The following is a 19,766-nucleotide window of genomic DNA, read 5'->3' as shown; positions in this document are numbered from 1 at the left end:
ATTCTGTGGGTTGCAGCTATAAGATTATGAGAGACAAAGTTGAATTATTAAAACATTTATTCACCCAAGGACATGTTGAGCTCTCTGAGGACCAAACTCATCCACTTAATTAAAACAAAGAACCTCCCAAGCACCATTTATATTGAAACTAAGTGACATATTTAATACTTATGTCCTGAAAGGGTCATACATCTCCGTAGGGGTGGATCTGAAAAGGTAAGAAGCTTTTCTGACTTCTTGCTGTGCTCCCTGCCAGAAAAGTGCCAGCACCTGGTCTGAAGGCAGCATGAAGAGGAGGAGCAGGCTGTTGCCTACGGGCTTTGCTGCTTACAATTGATCAATAGCAATGGTAGCTTGTGCTTTAACAAGAACAGCTTGGTTGTTGTGAAGGAGCAACCACATCCAAAATCTGACAGGCAAACAGTCTTGGGGACTCAGAGACGTTGGTCGCCTGTAGACAAGGGAAAGGGAGGAGGACCCAGCCCTTCTGACAGTCCTTGGTCAAGGTTTCTCCCTCATGGTTACTGTCAGTAGAGACCTGTCACTGTGATTCACTTTGTCAAGGCTTCCCCTGGCAGATGTAGAAGGGACAGAGGAAAACTGCACTGTTCTGTATAAGAGCAGACTTAGAGAAGGATGCGTATTTTCCACCACCTATTAAACCTACATGGCTTTGCAATACGGTTACTGTCTGCCAGCTCTGGTGAGTGTTTGGCTCAGGAAGATGGCAGTGGTGACTCAGGAGGAAGGTCTCTCTCTATTCTGCTTCCCAGTCTCCTGGCGAGACACACTGACTCATGGAGGACTGCTCAGGGGAAGAGGACAGCACATGGAAGGAACCAGTGGACACAGGTGTCCATCCCACAGATAGGGCAACAAAACACATTTTTACCTCTGGTGTTAGCAGGTTAGCATCTGCTCTACCTTTAAAGTGCCTCTAAACCCACACAGTGACTAAGCCAGTCCAGCTTCATCTTGGGATGGAGCTCTTTAGAAGTGCCATACATACTTATATCTACCAGATATAAGTGGCTCCTTGCCTTTTCAGGGAACAGAGTTAGAATGGAGTGTGGAATGAAAAGAATTAATCATCTTCTGCCAAGGGAGCTCTGACTCACAGGGTGGCAGCACAGCCTCTGTGGGCATGAGACTTGCAGGGATGAGAAATCCAGGGGTTTTAAAAGGGCTCGTGCAAGTCAGAAGTGTCAAGTAATGCAAACACATCAACCCACCCTCTGCTCAGGGCACACAACAGAATCTGAGTCAAAATCAGCCCCCATTTTGCCAAGTAAGTGATCTGAGTGCTCTGGGGTTGGGGTCTATGCCAACCCCACCCTTCCATGGGATCAGGTCACTGGGTATTTCTGCCACTCACCAGCAAAAAGAGAAAGTCACAAAGAATGAGAAGAGTGAAAGGAATACGTTGTTGTACCAGAAAGAGAGTTTGCACAAAAGAGGGCTTGACTTATAGTTCATGTCTGTTTCTCCACAGTTCTAGCAATCCTGTGTTCCAAGTGCCTGGCATCCTTCTCAAATCTTTCTCCCAAGTAAAATATCAGGTGTCTCAAAACCCCATCACATATATATTAAAATCCACACTCTCATTAACATATGGTAGGGGATTCTCCAGTACAGGGTCTGGTTCTGGACCTGAAAGAAAACAAGTTGCTGGCAATTACGCATCCTGAAGTTTCTCCTCTTTGAGAAACTCAGCAGGGAGGGCCACACCCGCTTTACGCCTCCTCGGTCTTAGCCAGCAATCATGCTCCTCGTGCCAATGTTTTCCCTTTCCACATCCCCTAAAAAAAAAAAAAAAAGAAGAAAAAAAAAAGAAGTATCTTTTTACTGTGAGGGTGACTGAGCACAGGCTGGAAACTCTCCATTGTTGGAGACATCCAAGAAACTGACAGGACATGGACATGGACATGGACAATCAACTGAGTGACCCTCTCTGCTTGAGCAGGGGATTAGACCATATGACCTCCAGAGGTCCACTCCTACCTCAGCCATTCTGTGATGCACATATTGATGACAACAGACTTACTCTTTCCTTGGAGGAGAAAGATCACAGGGTTCATGTGGGCCTGAGGAAATCCAGGAAAGCAGCTGGCCTGGCTCTTGGGGACAATGACTTAACAGCTGCTGGGAATGATCCAGTTGATATATATGGGAGGCTAGACCAGAAGCAAAGGTTTTTCCATTTATGGTTATGAGCTGTATGACACTGAGGAATAAATTCCTAGAAGAAAGATGTTCCTCTTTCCACATGGAAGCACTCACACCCAGCCTACAAAAAGGCAGTATTTTCACTTATCTGTACTATTTGTTACTGCTGTTATTATAGTTAATATCTCCCTCTCTCTCTTACAAAGCCAGGTCAGGAGGAAGAGCACAGGATATGCAACTGCAGCCTATCAGGGCAGGTATGTATGCCTGCTGTAGGTGATGCTGCCTGGGGGATTGGATACTGCTGCCTCCCGTTCCTTGGAGAGGGAAGGGAGAGGAGGCTGAGATGGGTGCTGGGCTCCAAACACTTCTGAAATGACAACAGAAGGTGGGATTGGATAGGAAAAACAAATGTATAAAAAGCTTTCCTACAAGTAGTGAAAATTGGGAGTCTTCTCATGCTGAATTTTCAGCTACATGACAAGATCCACTTCTTTAACGAGACCACTACGTATTTATTCTTTGACTTGTCACCTACTGCAGTGTTCACTGTAGTAAAATTAGGCAGAGCTGAGAAATCTTTAGGTACAGCTCCAGGTTTGTGTATGTGTATTTTCACACTTGTAAGACAGTCACCTATTCTGCAAGAAGTAGTGCCAAGAAGGAAAATTGACACTCCCCACCTTTCAGAGAGGATGTTACTATCTAACACAGAAAACTCGAGGCCTACTTCACATACGCACAAAACCCAACAGCAAAAGTATCTGCATGCTTGGAACTTTCCACATCTCAGTGCTAAGCAACTACTCCCTCCTCTTCCCCCCTCCCCAGCACAGGCACAAGGAGAAAAGCTTGGCCACTACGTGATGCTTTTTCTTTTATCACAGGTCCCACCTCATCCCCATCCCTGGAAACATTTGAGGCCAGGTTGGACCAAGCTCTGAGCAACCTGGTCTAGTTAAACATGTCCCTGCTCATTGTAGGGAGAATGGACTAGGTGACCTTTAAAGATCCCTTCCAACCCAAACTATTCTATGATCCTCATCAGAGCTGGGATGTCTTCTCATTCTCTTAAGAACTGGTGAGGGCAAGTTGAGGAGAAAGTAAAACCGTTGGTCTTTAAATCAAAATAATGGCTCTTACCAGTTCTTAAATAACCATGAGGCCTTAGAAGCCATCTTTCCTGGCCAGCAGTGATAGTACACACTTAAAATGCTTAAGGAAGCAAGGTGTCCTTTCTGTGCTCATTTCCACACCTGGTACCCTTTCAGAAACCAGTACTGCCCAGTAAGTTCAACAGCCTCACTGGGAATTTGGTCTCCGCTTCAGCCATCAGAGTGCCCTCGCTGGTAGCAGGTCCCTGCTGGCTACATAATGTACAGAACTAGGCCCAGAAGGCAGGATAAAACACCCAGTCAAAATATCTAGGTCACTTAATAAAGAGTTAAAGTCATTTCACAAAGCACATTTGTTGCTTTTCATAAGATGCTCCTGCACCTTCAAAAAAGTGTAAGCTAGTGGGAGTGAGTGACAACTTCATACATCCAGAGACTTCTTGCTGGCAGGTTAGAATGGGCATTTAACTTACCATCTCATACAATCTCATTTAATTTATCAATCTTCAGTTTCCACTTCTCTCTCCTGCCTGTGCAGAGACTGGTGACCAGTGCACTCAACACAGCCACCTGAATGAGCAGGGGGCGACTTTTCAGCAATAGCAGGCTCAATGCCTTCTGGACTGCTCTGGCAGAGAGCAATGGGTTGGTGACTCTCAACTCTCCCTGTGCTAGGACCCCCCTACTCCAAGGACTGGAGGGCAGGGATTGTTAGAAGATACTGGAGTGCTGATAGCTTTTAGGATTCCTGCCCAGATCCCCTGACACCAGTTAAACCATCAGCCATAAAACAACACCGGGAGGAAGATACAGCCTTTCTCAGCAGAGAGCCTGTCCACATGGAATCCCTCCACGAGCACTCTGCGGCAGCTGTGGTGCCGGGGATGCAGCACCCAGCGAAGCTGCTTGAACCAGGGCAGAGCCTGGCCTGCTTTGCTTGCTGACTGTGTTTACATTCAGAGCTTGAATGCTGCCACAGAGTTGCGTGACTGGCAAAGACCATCAGCCAGAACGAGTCTCTGCTGAAATTTGTGCTGTCAAGTCATTTGCAGCATCACAGTGACCCGGAAAGCCATTGTTATTTCACATTATTTCAAGTGGGGATTTAAGAAAACACAAAATGCACCCCACAACCCCTGACATTTTAGTATTTAATTGCAAGGAATCATCCTCTGATACCTGGGGAGGCTGCATTCAGGTTACTGAATAAAAAGAAAGTATTTTGACTTCCCATTTTACAAGTGTTAGTCTTTTTCTCCTGTTCTATGATGAAAGTCACTTGGAGACATCCTGCTTGTTTTCATGGAGAGCTACAGCAGGCAGGCCACTGTAGCATTCAGCTGTGTGGTAGCTGTGTAAATGTCCAGGAAACTGAACATTTTCCCAAAAAATCCACCATTTTTGTCTGTGGGTGCTGACTTTGCATTCTAAAGTGGAAAAGCAGTATTAACCTGAAAAGGCTCTTGTATTTTCTCAGTCTTCCTTTTATTGTCATTATGAAGCTTTAAAATTAGAGTGCTTTTTGTAAAGCAGCTGAGGTTCTACTGAAATGTTCTGCTTTACTGCTAAGTGGAAAAATGAAGTATTTCTGCACCAGAAGGTACTTCCTTTTAACCATGACATACAAACTAATGAGTCTTCTTTTGCAAACATATTATTAAAAGGATTCAATCTCCAGTTGCTAACAATTGAGAATAAACCATGGTCCTGGCCTCAGAAATTCAATACCAGAGCAACAACTCTTATGGTAATTTCAGAGGCCAGTCAAAGCCACCTGAGAAAATGTCAGATGTTAGCATCCATGAATCGTCTGGGCCAGTGTTTCCTTCTGTCCTTCAGCTATCTGCCTGAATCTACAAATTTGCACCTGCTTTCAATGTTTTTCATTATTTTCATGCAGAATAAAGGAAAGATAATAGAGAAAAGTGTCTTATGTTTGATGGAAGAAAATGAACAGGAAAGAGAAACAAAGCATACAAAATGAACCTTTATTAAATGAAAGAAAATCTGTTTTGTGGGTCAAATATGAAATAGAATATACAAAAACTTTACATCAGATCTCTTTTCAAAGAAATTAAATTCTATCTAGCCTGAAGTAGCACTTGTTCTTTCCAAGACAACACAAATAGGTGAATATGCATCCTGTGGCAGTACAGGACCACATAGTCTGCTGTGCTAAATTTCTGTTTACAGAGAAGAGAAGTTAAAAATCTAAACAATGTCTCTAAAGAACCCAACTATTCAACAAAGTAACCTAAAACCATGAATGCTGATCACTATGTATTCTCTTACAAACAAATGACAGGTGGGTCAAGTGCAGAGTTCACAAAGCTTGCATATCACGTTCTGTTTCTATACAAATATAAATAGTTCTTTTTTATTTCAAAAATCCTTTTATATTTGATAGCTTTATTTGTGGAAAAGGATGACCAGTTTGTCAGATTCCTGCTGTACTACCCAGACAATTCCATCTCCTTTATCTCCTCCTCTATTTGAAGATTGTAACCCATAAACCACAGCCTGCAATATTTTTAGAAACTTGATGTGTGTTTAATCACAAGTCTTTGTACTACTGTCCCATACATGAAGGTTCTGCAGAGCTCCTAACATGTCTTTGGCATAGCACACCGCATCCCATTTAATACTTTTTTTTTTGCTTAAAAAAGTATATTTTCCTTTAGTAAAACAACTTAAAAACATCTACTTCTGATTTTGTAAAATAACATATCACCTCTTGAGCTGCTTTGCAAAATATACACACACGTTTTGGAAAAACATTGAGTACTGACATAAGGGACTCATCTGAAGTCCAATCTGTTTATGAGAAGTAAAATATAATTACAAATTCTGTCTTCTGCATGAATCTCACATGAAGTCATTCAGTTCAGCTTCAAGTGCTGCTGCCATTTCATCCGCTTCAGAACTGCTTCCCTCCTCATCTTCATTGCTGGATTCTTTACTGGATTCACTGGCAGCATCATCTTCATCCAGTTTGCGTTTGTGACCCCTGGAAGGACAGACAGAGACAAGGTCCATGAATGGAGGTGTCTCAGTGCTTACTGAGAGACTTATATTCAACATGAGAAAAAATGAGGCTAAAGGACTCATCTTGTTTCAGGCCTAGACAAAAAGTACAGCACTTGTTTTTAAAGTAGCCAGTTCACACAGTTCATTTTTTAATTGCTGTTATGCACTGTCAGCAGTAGGTGTAAAGTAGTGTTGTTTCTTCCATCTTCTGAAGAAAGTATGAGACTGTTTGAAAATAATGAGTAGATTTACTTGCCTCTTGCATCCCAAAAGAAAGAAGAAAGCCATTGTGTGAAAGAGATATTACCAAAACAAAAATGTTATTATATTATTTTGAAATATTCAAGTTTCTACTTATTTAATAAAAATAAAACCGTAACTGATTAGCCAAATCTCACTGCACCAGCATCTACAGTTTCATGCTTCCAAACTTTGGGGTCCCATCCTTCCCTTTTGTCTCTTTGGATTAGTACTGCCAGGCTGAACAACACATTTCTTTGCATCTCTGGAGAATGAACCAGTTTAAACAGGAAGCTGATATGCACCATACCCTGCTGAAAGAATCATGTTCCTGGCTCTGAAAGATCTCCAAGGAAAATCTAACGCTTCAACTGGGATGTAGCCATGAGCAAAAGAATTTGGATTTATGGAATCCTAAAATCTCTTTTCCTTGCCAAAGGGAATTTTATATCAGACGTGTACTTCTGAGACAAAAATAAAGTTGAGATTTTTGCATTGCACAGAATTCATAATGAGATGTAGAAACACCTTCAAAATGCTTCCAGATAATTTCATCAAATTTCAAGCAGAAAAATACACGCAGAGGGGCAGGCATCTCTCAAAAACTTTCCTTTTCCTTGTTGGGTGGGGTTTTATTAAGAAGACAATGCACCCACTTGCAGTCATGAAAAACTAACAAAATGATCTATCTATTTTAGCAAAAAGCAGTAATTTAACAATAATCGTGTTACTTGAGAGCACAGAGAAATAGCATATAGCAAGGAAGACCTTTGATAAATACTGACATGAGTTATACATATCCAGAAGAAATAAAGGCAAAGATTAACAGTCATATTTAGGAGCTTGTAAGCAATGCTGAAATACAAAGGAGTTTTTATTTATACAGACACCTTTATTGCTGTTTTCCAAGAAACAGGAATTCTCATTAGCCCAGACTGCTTGGTTTGTGGGCTGGTTGACTGACACCTGACCTGCCCTTTTTCAGCTTTTCAGGGAGATGGACAAGGTGTGGTGGGAAGTCAGAAGGGGAGTCCAAGTCAGAATGGGAAGTGAGAGCACTATGTTCCGTCTTCCCCTTCTGCTGCAGCTGTGGGACAAAAAGAGACACTGCTGCTGCTTTACAGGCCACTTCCTCCCACTGATGTCAGGTGGGTTTTGCTGTTCAGCATAGGGTGGTAGAAGTAATATTCCTGGGAGGCAAGACTGAAACCCTGGGATACACTCTGGCCTCTAAATCCCTGACAAGGAAAAATGGGATGAAGTAAAAGCATTTCCTGAATACTTTGCTACTGAAACTCAAATGTGGTGTGCTGAGGGAGTTTTAGGGCACTAAATGCAGCCTAATTCACAATAAAAAGCAGTTTCTCAGGCATAACACTGATTATTTCCACACAGCTTCTATTAGCATGCAGTTTGGACAAGGAAGCTCCCATACTTAAAATGCCCAGTTGGAAGAAATCTTAGCACATTTTCACTAAAAGCTATGCAAATGTATGGAGCCTTAGTAACCCTTGCTGACTTTGTGACGATTTCAGCCTTCAGAGCTACAGCGCTATTTTAGGCATTAATGACACTATCAGCAAAGAAAAGCTAATTGGGAATTAAAGAAACCTGTAAGAGTCTTACTCAGCAAAAGAAGAAACGAATAGTGCATCTTTAACAAGCAGTGGATAAGAAGTACAAAGGCAATGCTAACTGAGAAATAAAGATGAATAAAGTCATGGAGCGAACCTATACCACAATGCTCACAGCTGAAAACATTTGTATTCATCTGTTTGTAAGGCTGCATCTATGGAAACGGATGGTATTTGCCCACTGAAAAATGAAATTAACAATCTGACAGTTGTCATTTACACATATGAAACACGTACACGCGACTGCAGATGATGTATTAAAGAATGTGTCAGGACAAGCAGGCTTTTAGAGCCAGCCCAAATACTGTAACATTTACTGGGACAGAAACCAATAACACAGATCTCACACAAAAGAAAAAAAAAAAGGTCTATGAAGAAATTAAAGAAGTAACACGTCACTGAAATAATATCTCACTGCCAGTTCATTATTTCTTGAAAGTGCAGAACAGTTAATTTGCTAAATTATTACAGCAAAGACTAGCAAAATTATTGATTTATGCAAGAAAGTCACTTTTAAAATTTAAATATACTTCATAGCAACTAGATTTCAGTGAGGACAATCAACAAAATACAGGGATCTGAAATACTCAGTGTGACTAGTTAATTAAAGAATGGATTTCCAGTCTACAAAAAGACTTTCCAGAAACTTTAAGGGATGCCTCTCCCATATTTCATCCCTCATACAGTCGTATTAAACAGTATCTTTGGAAATGCAAAAGACTGACCATCATCTATTTTGTCAATTCTTGTTATTTCAGCAAAGCTAAAATGACAGCTCTGTTCAATCTCCACATGAAAACCTAGTCACTCATGGGGAGGAAAAAGCCATGAAAAAAAAAAAAAAGAAAACACAGATAAGTATTTGTCCTCTAATAGAAAAAACAAAAAAAACCTCTCCAGAATGTTAGCATTGTTTTTATTACGGTATAAAAACCTTTCAGTATTTGTGTACCATAAACTGCATCTTCACAGGTATTCAAAAAAATGTTTAAATAACTATTATGATATCAAATAAAAAGCTAACCCGGATAGAAGTATGGAGGAAGGACATCAGGAACACAGAGCTGCATTTTTTCTTTGCAAATTCAAAAAAAAGAGATAACATCCTCTTAATAACTTCTACCCTCAGAGAAAAAGCAGTATATGCCTGTGGCAGCATATCTATTGACATAACAAACAATTTTAAATGTATATTTTCCTCACTGTTTTGTGCCCATTCCTTGTCATTTCCAGTTTCAGAGCCATAGTGCGGAGCATTTTTAAATGGAAAAGTTAAGCACATACAGGATTCCTTCTTACTATTTAGAGAGAATGATTCAGCAGATGTTGCAGGCTTCCATTAGCTTGATTTGCATTTTTATAACGAATTTTGCTCAACTGCTATTAAAAGCCAAACAAGTCAATAATAACTGAGTATCTTTAAGCTCACATACGAACAACTGCCAAAACACTGAATGCAGAATTTTAAGTATCTGACAACTCTGTGAAAAACACTTCTACAATTCACATTTCCTTTTCCTTTGCATTAAGTATTTTTCCTTTGTAATACCCAGTACTAGAGGCCCACCAGTTCACATGCTGCAAAAAAGAGAAATACATTTAAAAAAACTCTCACATATTTAAATGAATTGTCGAGAGATTTAAATAAATTACAAGTGTAATTCACAATGATATTAAACATGAAAAAAAACATTTGTAGTTATATATGTATAAAAGTAGTTTTAGAAAAATTTTATCTACAGAATGCTAATGAGAAGTAGTGGTATTCCAAAAGAAGAGACAGGTTTATGAAGTTGCAATAGCACAAGCTGAATGCCTCTAAAAATAGCACAGAAAAACTTACTGAAAATTTATTTAGATCTTGATCAGTTAAAATGACCACTAAAATCTGATTACAATGTACAGGTCAAATGAAAACTGCATTCTTATAAAATCAATTTAATGTTCTTATAAAATCAATTTAAATTTAGTTCATGGAGAGAACCATAGGGAACAAAGTGAAAAAAGTCCAGTATTTCTTGCTTCTGTTATCTGAAGGCCTTAATTTATAATTGGCTGAAAACAATGTTGGAAAAACATTCTTCTCTTAACTGAAAAGCAGGTTGTCTCTGGTTTGTTTTGCATCCCAATGACACCCCTTTAAGAAATACAGTGCTACATTAAAATATAAACATCTAATTAGCAAAGGAATTCAAAGGGCAACATAACCCTTGCTTTAAACAAAGCAAACTTAAATCTTTTCCAAACCTTGTTTTGAACTTGTAAATGAGAACTACAGAAAGTATTTAAATAAATGTTCACATATCCTTTAAACTCCCAATACCCACATCCTCATCCCTACTCTGATAAGTAAACCTCTAATTTATTGCAAGTTGACCTGGCTTTTTTTCAACAGCTCCTAAAATCAGTACAATAATGAAGTAGAGTCTGCAGACTAAGTGTGTTTAGTCTTTTACAAGCAATCAGCTTACAGCATTGACATTATAAATTAGGACTTCAATTTGCTACCAAATACAGCCAAGTTTCTCTCTAATGAGAACACTCACACAGCAGCTGTAGGTAGTTTGGAAGGCAAGGGTTTGAAAAGGGCATTTTGAAACTGCGTGCTGTCTTCCAACAGCATCGCAGCCCTGCAACACAACCTACACCACCCCGGGCAAGCCTCTGAAGCTCCACGCAGAAGGTCTGTCCTGGTTTCCACACACACCTAGACCACAGCTTTCTGTGAACTCCTTCCACAATGGAAAGAAGGTGATGTAGCATTTGGTAATGCAACTGGAATTTGACTATGGGAACAACTTATTCAGATAAACTAGTTCTCTGGCAATATTCTTTAGTTATGAAGAATTAGGGCTGGTTATCCAGTAAAACTCTTCTTCAACCCATTCTGAAGATGCTAGCCCAATACTTGGCTAACAAGCTTCAATGCCTTGAGCTCTGAGAACACACAGACTGAAAATCAACGTTGTGAGCATTAATATGTTACATGAGACAGACAAGATGGTTAAATTTTCAGAGAGATGTTCTAAGTTTTGCAATTATGTTTTCTTAGCATGGGATACATGGCAATATCTTTAAGGTCCCTTCCAAGCCCAACCATTCTGATCTATGTATGCCCTTTTATCTACACTTGATACATGAGTAAGCAATTGTCCATAGCCTGCCTGTAACTCAGGTGTCTACCCTCTGGCAATTTCCCTCGTACATCTGTGCAGGAACACTGGATTTTCTGTCCTGGTGCTCCTCCCTGGCACTAGTGCAGCACGCTGCCAGGCACACAGCCATGGGAGAAACAAACAGCACTACCCCAGCACTCCTGGCAAGCTGCAGTGTGTGTTTTCACTTCATGCTCGTGCTGTGACAAACAGGACACTATTTAGTGCCACAGGAACAAATGCCAGACACCTCATATATTTCCTCAAGAACTCATCCAATGCTGTCTGCAGGATTACAAGATGATCCAGAAATCTAATATGCAGAAAAATGCACCGAGAACGTGTCTTGCACAGCCCTGGGGTGCAGACAGAGTCCCCGCACTTGGATGAACAGTGTGCCTTCAATGCTCCTCATGAAAACCTCTTCCATGCATCCACCAATTCCAACTGACAGCTCCAAAGCATATTTTAACTAACACAACAGTTAAGTGAGAGCTAATTAAATTCTGTACAGCCTCAGTGCCTTTCTGCTTTAAAATCGAGCACACCTGTGCACAGTTCCAATGGTGAGAAACTATTCTGGAAACTGAAAACCATCTTAGAACAGCTTTATAGGTAGTTCTCTGAACTAAACACTCAATGTATATCTAAACCGAGAGTATTTTAAGTCAGGAAGTCACAGAAAATTGAAAATAAATCCAGCAATTACTACAGTGTGTTAATAAGGACATTTTGTAAATTTTGCTAAAATTGGCCCATTGACGAGTTGGTGTTTTCTTAATATTCAGGTCAAGGGGAAAGTTTAATAACAAGAAAATCACCCCAACAGTAGTTTCTTAACAATACTAACGTCTTCTTCAAGAAAATGATGATTTCTTAATAATTAAACACTGGGATATTCCAAAACAGTGTAGCAATAAAACTTTAAAACAAAACGCAGTGTGATTTTCTCTGCACTGAACTAATTTAGATACAGATTATAATTAAATTGGATAATGGAAAATTGAAAAGTTGAACATACAATTTTGCTTCTGTAATTAAATCACAGAAATATAAACTGTGTCCCTAAAATATTAGTTGTCATTAACTTCAAGTTGTTTGAAGATAATCCATGTAGTTATAAGAAGACATTTACAACATGCAATATGACTATTTCTTCGGAAGGCAAAGGTGACAGTGGCAGTTTTATATCACACAACAAATGATCTTGTCATTGACATGTAGAAGACAACAGAAAATTAAATATACTTTTCACTATGTGGAATACTAGACTGTTACCTGACAATTTCATAATGGAGAATGCACAGATGCACTCTGGCATATCACTTCTTAATCCTATTCGAAAGCTAAACCAGGCCTTTGTTGTTTGCATCAATTCTCTTTCCAGCTTCTTCTAGTTTACAAATATTACCCATTCTGACAACAAATGTCAGATGGTGGATCTATAGCTCTGTAGAGATTTTGGGTAGCTCTGGGAAGCTGTAATAGGAGATATCAAGGCTCAGCAGTGAGTAAAGAAAGTTTCAAGCCTTCCTTCCCAGTGTGTGGATGGGCATTGTACCGCAACTCTACCGGTATTTGGTTTGAAAAAAGTTTTTTGAAAATGGGCTAATTCCTCCAACTAATTTCTGTTATAGGAAGGACATAGTCTCAGATAGTGATGAAGAATAATATACCCTCACTAGAGATCTAAATATGAGTCATTATTTTAAAAAATGGTAGCATGCAATAAAAAATTAAGATGAAAAGTGGGCAAAAAACCTAAGATGTATGGGCAATTTAGAAAATACAAAACCATACATCAAAATAAGAAATTGGAAAAGAAACATGATCTGATTTATCTGAAAAAAGTCAAACTGACTTAATTTTTCTCACAGGAGCACAATATGTATGTGGAGAGACCCCCATGCCAATATAATGGAGAACCAACTCCAGTTTGAAGACAGCCAGCACTGCAAAGTAATGCTTGGAATCCTGACTGGATTTGCCAGCATCACTCACAGACACTGAGAACACTCTTCAAGATGTATTCTTTGGCTTCTTAAATTGTTAAGATGAAATTTAGCTGACTGTGCTAACCACAGAGGCTGGAAGTAAGATTTGGTATATGGTGGCTTTAAAAATTAAATATCCATAGATTATCTTAATTTGTGTGTTAATACATATGTTATGGGCTACACTAAGTTATACTGAAAGATAAGACACTTTTGTCAAAGCCTTCAACTCTGATTTTTACTAACTCTTCTCTTACTTTGTCCTTGTTTTCAATAAATAATTGAGATTAAATTGCAAGTAACTAAACCAAACATCCTTCTAGGATGTCTCTTCACTGCTTTGCTCACAAGAATATTAACTAAGAATATCTCTGCTTCATTGTAAAATATTGAAAATAAGACAAAACACATTGCTGACTCCATATGGATACTGGTAATACTGTCATCTCCACTGAAGTACAGAAACCAGACTTCAAATTCCTTTAACATGTCGTATTCTATGGGACAAAATGCACAGCCCGCTTTCCACACAGGTATATTCTTTCATGAAATGCACTAGCTCACTCCTGCCAAAAACGGTCAGTTCTTCATCCTCCTCACATTGCCATGTGATTTAACTGGATAATCCCCCAGTTTATTGGCTCTGCTGCCTGCCTCAGAGTCTGGTAAGCCACTTGTCCACCGTCTCTGTAGTCAGCTTCCAATGAGTACTTCCTGCACAACAGTTGGGGAACTGGAACTGTTGTCAGGCTGTGGGTTACACCATGGTACAGGGGACTGAGATTGCTCCATCTAGCAATGGGCTGCAAGATTTGTTCTCTGAATCATACAACATCTTCCCGCAATGTTACATTTCTCGACTACTTAATTCTTTATCCAAATGGTAAGACATGTTATCTTGGCACTCCTCACTCTTCCTTACCCAAATTCCTAGCTCTGACAACTTAAATTTCTCTTTATTTATTTGTTGAAATTGTACACAATAAATATTTTTTTCATGCATTAAAGCAGGTTTTGGAAGACTGTTTTGGAGACACAACAGCATTAAAATACAAAGCTTATCAACATTAAAAAGTCAACATTTGGCTTCATTTTGCTACAGAATGTTTTAGAAAAGCTAGTAAGTTACAAAATGAAATGACATCAAGGCAGGAAGTCACTTCTCAGTAAAGGAAATTAAAAAAAAATTGTTAGAAATTTGTTTTAGAAACTGCTATGTTTCCATGAGAAACAGAGCAAAGTACTGTCAAGGCTTGATTTACAAAGACAAAAAATCTCAATTGAGGTTGTAGTAATATCTGCCAGAACTACGTGATTTTTACATCAGTTTTGTAAGGTTTGCATAAATTATATATACAGCATACCAATACATGCAATACATTTGAAACAGAATGCCACCCATCTCTTTTTTACTGTGCAATTCCAACAAACTCTCTAAAAAGTGGGTCTGCATTCATTAAATTTGGATCTCTACAATACTGGGTCAGAAACCATCACAGATTCAATCTGGATCAAAAGGCATGTGGCAATCCCCAGCCTATGTGCCAAATGGAATCGCACCGCTGAGAATTTCCCGTACCTGTTGTTTTCACATCAGCTACGATGTGACAAACGACCCAGTGCAGCAGATCGCAGCTCTCCTGGCTCACAGTCTTGATCCCATCTACAGTCTGCTTTACAATTTTTTTCTGTCGATATTTCTGGAATAAATTTGAACTAGCAAAGGCAGTTTATACTTGATCTGTACTTTCTGGTACAAAGTTGCAATTTTTTATGATGGTCCTGTCCAAAGCTCAGATTTACGGTATTATTCAGCTGCAGCCTTCCCCATACCACTAATGAAGAAGGCATCTGAAGGAGAAACAGCTCATTATCTTTTATCAGTCCAGAGTAAAAGGCAGCTACTGAGCTTGTGTCCTGGAGAGTTAATTTTCTTTCCACTAGCCAGTACAGTGTGATGTTTTGAATTTAGTATGAGACTGATGTTGATAACACACTGATGGCTCAGTTGGTGCTCAGCAGTGCTTACCTTGAGCCAGGGGCTCTTCAGGTTTCCGTGCTCTGCCAGTGAGGAGCTGCACAAGGATCTGGGAGGGAGCATGGCCAGGACAGCTGACCCAAACTGGCCAAAGGGATATTCCAGACCACAGGACATCATAACCAGCACATAAACTGGGAGTCATTGGACAGGAGAGATTGCTGCTGAGGGACAAGAAGTTGTATTGTGCATCACTTGTTTCCCTTACAGAAATCAAACCTACCTCCTTCTCATTACAATTATTACGCTATTATAATATTTTATTTTGTTTCAATTATTAAACTGTTCTTATCTCAAGCCATAGGTTTACTTTTTTCCTGGTTCTCCCCCACACAGGGCACGGGGAAGTGAGTGAGTGGCTGTGTGGTTCTTAGCGTCTGGAGTTAAATGGCGACAGGCTGGTCTTATCCATGTAATGGTACTGGCCATAGGCTCCTATAAAGTTCTATTATCAATTTACCTGGATATATGAATGTGCACAAGAGGGAAATGTGAAAACGTGTGTTTCTCTGGGCCTGAAATGACTAGACAGACACAGCACTTCAAACATGTAACAAAAACTGAGACTGCAACAAGTTGTTCTCTTTCTATCTGAGAATAAGATAGCCACACTGATCCAGGAACAGGAGTAAGGTCTGAAATGCCAGGAAGGGGACCAGACACTTCTCTGTTTGACTTCAGGAATTAAACCATTTTACAGGCCCTCTCCCAGACTGCCGGAACACATTTCACAGCTGACCTCACTCAGATACCCCTGGCTCCTTCACAGCCTGCACAGGTGACCCTCAGGGGTGAGGGGTAGCACACGTGCACAGCCCCGGCAGAGAGAAGCCCAGCCACACACCAACATCTTGCAGGCAGTTCTGGCCCCACTGCTCAGGTGCCCGTTTACCCGCCCTTGCTAATTCCTGGGAAACGTTGTATTCAATGGTCTGAAGCAAACAGCAACATCAGCAGAGACACATCTTATTTCTGTTGATCAGCAAGCTTTACAGGTTCTCTACCTAGTAGGAACATACTTTTCAAGAACATTTAATGTGATGTGTTATTTCACTGTAACTGGCAAAACATATATTGTCATGTATTCAATTGTGTTTTCCAGTAAATATTTACTGGGGTAGCTAATGGCACACTCAAGCCACAGTGGTAGTCTGAGAAACAGCAAAAGGAAGCTCTGAACAGGAGACGTTTCCCTCCGCAAACAGGGACCTCTTCCGTGCAATGCAGCGGCAATATGCATGGGTCACACAGCAAAGGACATGTTTGCTGCTGTGGCACCTACTGTGGGGTGGGGAATTAAAACATCCCTATCTGCTTTTCACGTGCATGGCTGCCAACAACGCAGGGACATCTCCACAACTGGCTTGATACAACAGTCTTCTGAAGCAAGTTCAAGTTTTCTAAAATATCTGACCTTGTTTTTCCCAATGGAAGAACCTATTAGCAGTTCAAGTGATTAATACTTGGAAATGGGAATATCTACCCATTTAAGATTCCTAGATTTCCCCCCTCCATTAAGAAGCAGTACTGCTTCTCTTCTACCAACACTTTTAGCACATGCTTCAAGCTGGCATTTTAATTTAAGATACACACTTCTGTTTAGCAGCCATTAAAGACTTGCAGCGATCAAGATTAATGCACATTAGTTATTATGTGGAATTTAAAGTACTTTTAGAATTCATTAGGGAAACTAGAGCTCTTTTTCTTGATCGGAACAATGTTGCCTTACAGTATTCCAGCTAATGTCCTAGGTCTCAACAGGGGCACACAATGAAGGATTAAAAACCTTCACTGGCAGTTCTTAATGTACTTCTTGGTTTCCTTAGTCTCAGGAGATATTTAGATATCCACATATCTTACTAAGGAAAAACATAAATTGTTTAAGAGCTCATAAATTGCACTGAAGCATTCAGCCTGACTAAAGGAAAAAAATGCTGCCTAAATTACCTGAGGGGCAACCCCCTGCTATTCACTTCCCAATGTAGCTCTCACCAACATGCAAACCAAAGCAGTATGTTACAGGCTTGCCTCACCCTGAACTTCTGCTTTACATCTTCCTTATCCCTTGCCATTTGCCACAGATGCAGAACAACATGAATATCTATGGACTGCTGGAATGGGGCAGTGGTGCTGGAGGTCGTAAGTCCATAAATACTCACACAGTGCTGGGAGAACTGTTACGTGAGTGGAAGCAGGATACTGGAACCTGGTGTTTTTAAATTACTCCTGTGCAGGAACAGAAATACATCCAAAACAATCTGATGCTCCAGTTTCTTACTGGAATTCAGATTCCATGAGAGGAAGGAACTGTCCCCTCTGTGTGTCACAAGTGCTCTGAAGCTGAAGACAGAATGAAATGTTTTTCCTACTCCTCCCTTTGTGAGTGAACAATAGGAGCTCAGGTTTTTAAATTCACTCAGGGTTCTAGTTCTCCCTCTCTCACCTTGGCAATCACATGAAACAAGCTCATTCTTCACGGTGGCAGACCACTAAGCAGATCAAGTCAGTAACTCCCAAATTGTTTCCCATTATCCTAGTTTCTTGCAGTCTTAATTTCTTCAAACTTAAATTGTGCTTTTGGCATTTTCTGGATCTAGGAATACCTAAATGAAATGTTTCACACAACAGCATCTCTCCCAGTTGGGCTAGAGGAATCAGCATCAGGTAACTGCCCTTTGTGTGTTGTTCTGAAAACTCCTCACTCCCACAGCCTAGAAGCTCAAGGGGTAGCATTACATTATCAAGAGTTCTCCCTGTCTGGAAGCTTCTCATATGGGGTCAGACAGCTCCTAGAACCCTGGGTTAGGGTTAGGCTGGAATCTCATCACCACAAGCTTTCCTTCTTCACCACAAGCACCTAACTCTGCTGTAGAATCCCAGGACCTGCTCAGGCCTATTCTAACTCCCAGGTAGTTAATCCATGTACTCTCCTTCAACTTTGACCTCAGCAATGTGGAATTTACAGATCATTTAACTGTGATATACTAATTAATGCAAACAAAACGCTCTTGATTCTGAGACAAACTCATCTAAGCTGCAGAAGCCAAGAAAAACAGAGATATATGAAAAGACAATCGTGTTGACTTAATTTCTTCTCACCAGTCTTGATCACTGCTTAAGCCTAGGTTTGGAGTCCTGGAAGGGTACCAGGATCCTCCCTGCCACATATGGCCTCTTCTCCAAACTGAAGCGATGTTTTTCACTGCTTTGCACTTTCTTCTTCAGCTGGCCTCAGTTAAACATGAATCCTCTGCTAGAAAGCACATCTCTTTTCTCTGTTCTTTCTCCCTGATTATGTGAATACCTCTCATAATTTTTCAGCCCTCACTCTTCCCAAAATGATAGCAACAAATGATTTCTAAAGTCTGCTTCTACAAAAATCCAGTTCTTGTAGACTGGTGCTTCTTGCAGATATATTATAGAAAATTATATTCCCTCAGGCTCTAGTCACTGCATTGTCCCAGGATGGAAGCTATTAGTTAATGGCTCTGCAGTGATAAAAGGCAATGACTGCAGAAAGACTTCTATTTCAAATACATCGACGCATTAGTGAGAAATCAATTTCATTACTTCACTCAGATCTCTTAAGTTATAGACAGAGTCACTGAATCATTATAGATGGCAAAAGTTAGAACAGAGGAATGTAAGAATAACAAGCAAGTAAGAATAACAATACAATTCCTATATGTACTTCAGCATTTATTAGCACATTTAAAGAGACAAGGAGAACAAGGCAAATATTCTCATGCTTGATGACCTATGATTCCAAACTTTTGCCCCTAGAAAAAATGGCAACTTAGATCTCCCAGTTCATTTTACAAATACCAGCACACTTCCATTGACAAGCACAAAAACCTGTTTAGTCTTAAAAGTGAATTGAGAAAAATAGACATATTTTACCAGCACTTTCCTAATCCTAGTAACATACTAGTAACAGACTTTTAATTACTTGTCTATCCTTCCCCTGAAGTACTAGAACTGTTAGAACTTAAGCTTCATATAGACTCGCCCAGTTAATCTACATAACATTGAAATAGGAAAACCCATGACCAAAAAATGTTATTGATGACTTTGTACACAGAGAATTTCAATAAAAACATACTAAGACAAACTAGCTTTCAAATCTGATACTGAAAACAGTTAGTATAAGAGAACTTTATGCTATTTTTCACTTTTCCAAGGACACTTCTTTTCCTGATCTCAATTGCATAATTGCTATATTAATTAACAGGTATAACCATAGTATCAGTGCAATCCAAGTAATAACAACTGCACACACAAGTGGACTGAATAGTATAGTATTATTACATCTGAACAACTTCTAGGTATTTTCACAATTAGACAGTAAAAGAAGCTGAAGGCAGATGGTCACTCTAAACATACTATATCTCAAAGCG

At 39.9% G+C, this 19,766-nt stretch overlaps 1 protein-coding gene and 1 long non-coding RNA gene across 6 annotated transcripts in view; one reads left to right on the top strand and one right to left on the bottom strand.

Annotated features, from left to right (window-relative positions):
* LOC116440776 overlaps window positions 1-14,333 on the top strand; it is a 36,577-nt gene extending 22,244 nt beyond the window's left edge. The window contains exons 3-5 of one of the 4 annotated variants that reach the window (XR_004238763.1): window positions 2,373-2,423; window positions 7,534-7,696; window positions 13,215-14,333. This is a non-coding gene — a long non-coding RNA (uncharacterized LOC116440776). Of the gene's footprint in view, window positions 1-2,372; window positions 2,424-7,533; window positions 7,697-8,940 lie in introns of all 4 variants that reach the window. The other 3 variants (XR_004238758.1, XR_004238762.1, XR_004238759.1) reach the window with 3 other exon arrangements.
* Window positions 5,251-19,766, bottom strand: part of CTDP1 (CTD phosphatase subunit 1) — a 102,343-nt gene continuing 87,827 nt past the window's right edge. For both annotated transcript variants that reach the window (XM_032101858.1, XM_032101869.1), the window contains one exon: window positions 5,251-6,288. In XM_032101858.1, the coding sequence (XP_031957749.1) occupies window positions 6,147-6,288 (142 nt within the window). In that variant the 3' untranslated portion in view covers window positions 5,251-6,146. The remainder of the gene's footprint in view (window positions 6,289-19,766) is intronic.

Source organism: Corvus moneduloides, chromosome 1 (genome assembly GCF_009650955.1).
Source record: "Corvus moneduloides isolate bCorMon1 chromosome 1, bCorMon1.pri, whole genome shotgun sequence".
Taxonomy (NCBI): Eukaryota; Metazoa; Chordata; class Aves; order Passeriformes; family Corvidae; genus Corvus; species Corvus moneduloides.
Note: the sequence above shows the minus strand (reverse complement) of the source record. Positions and strands in the feature narration are given on the sequence as shown.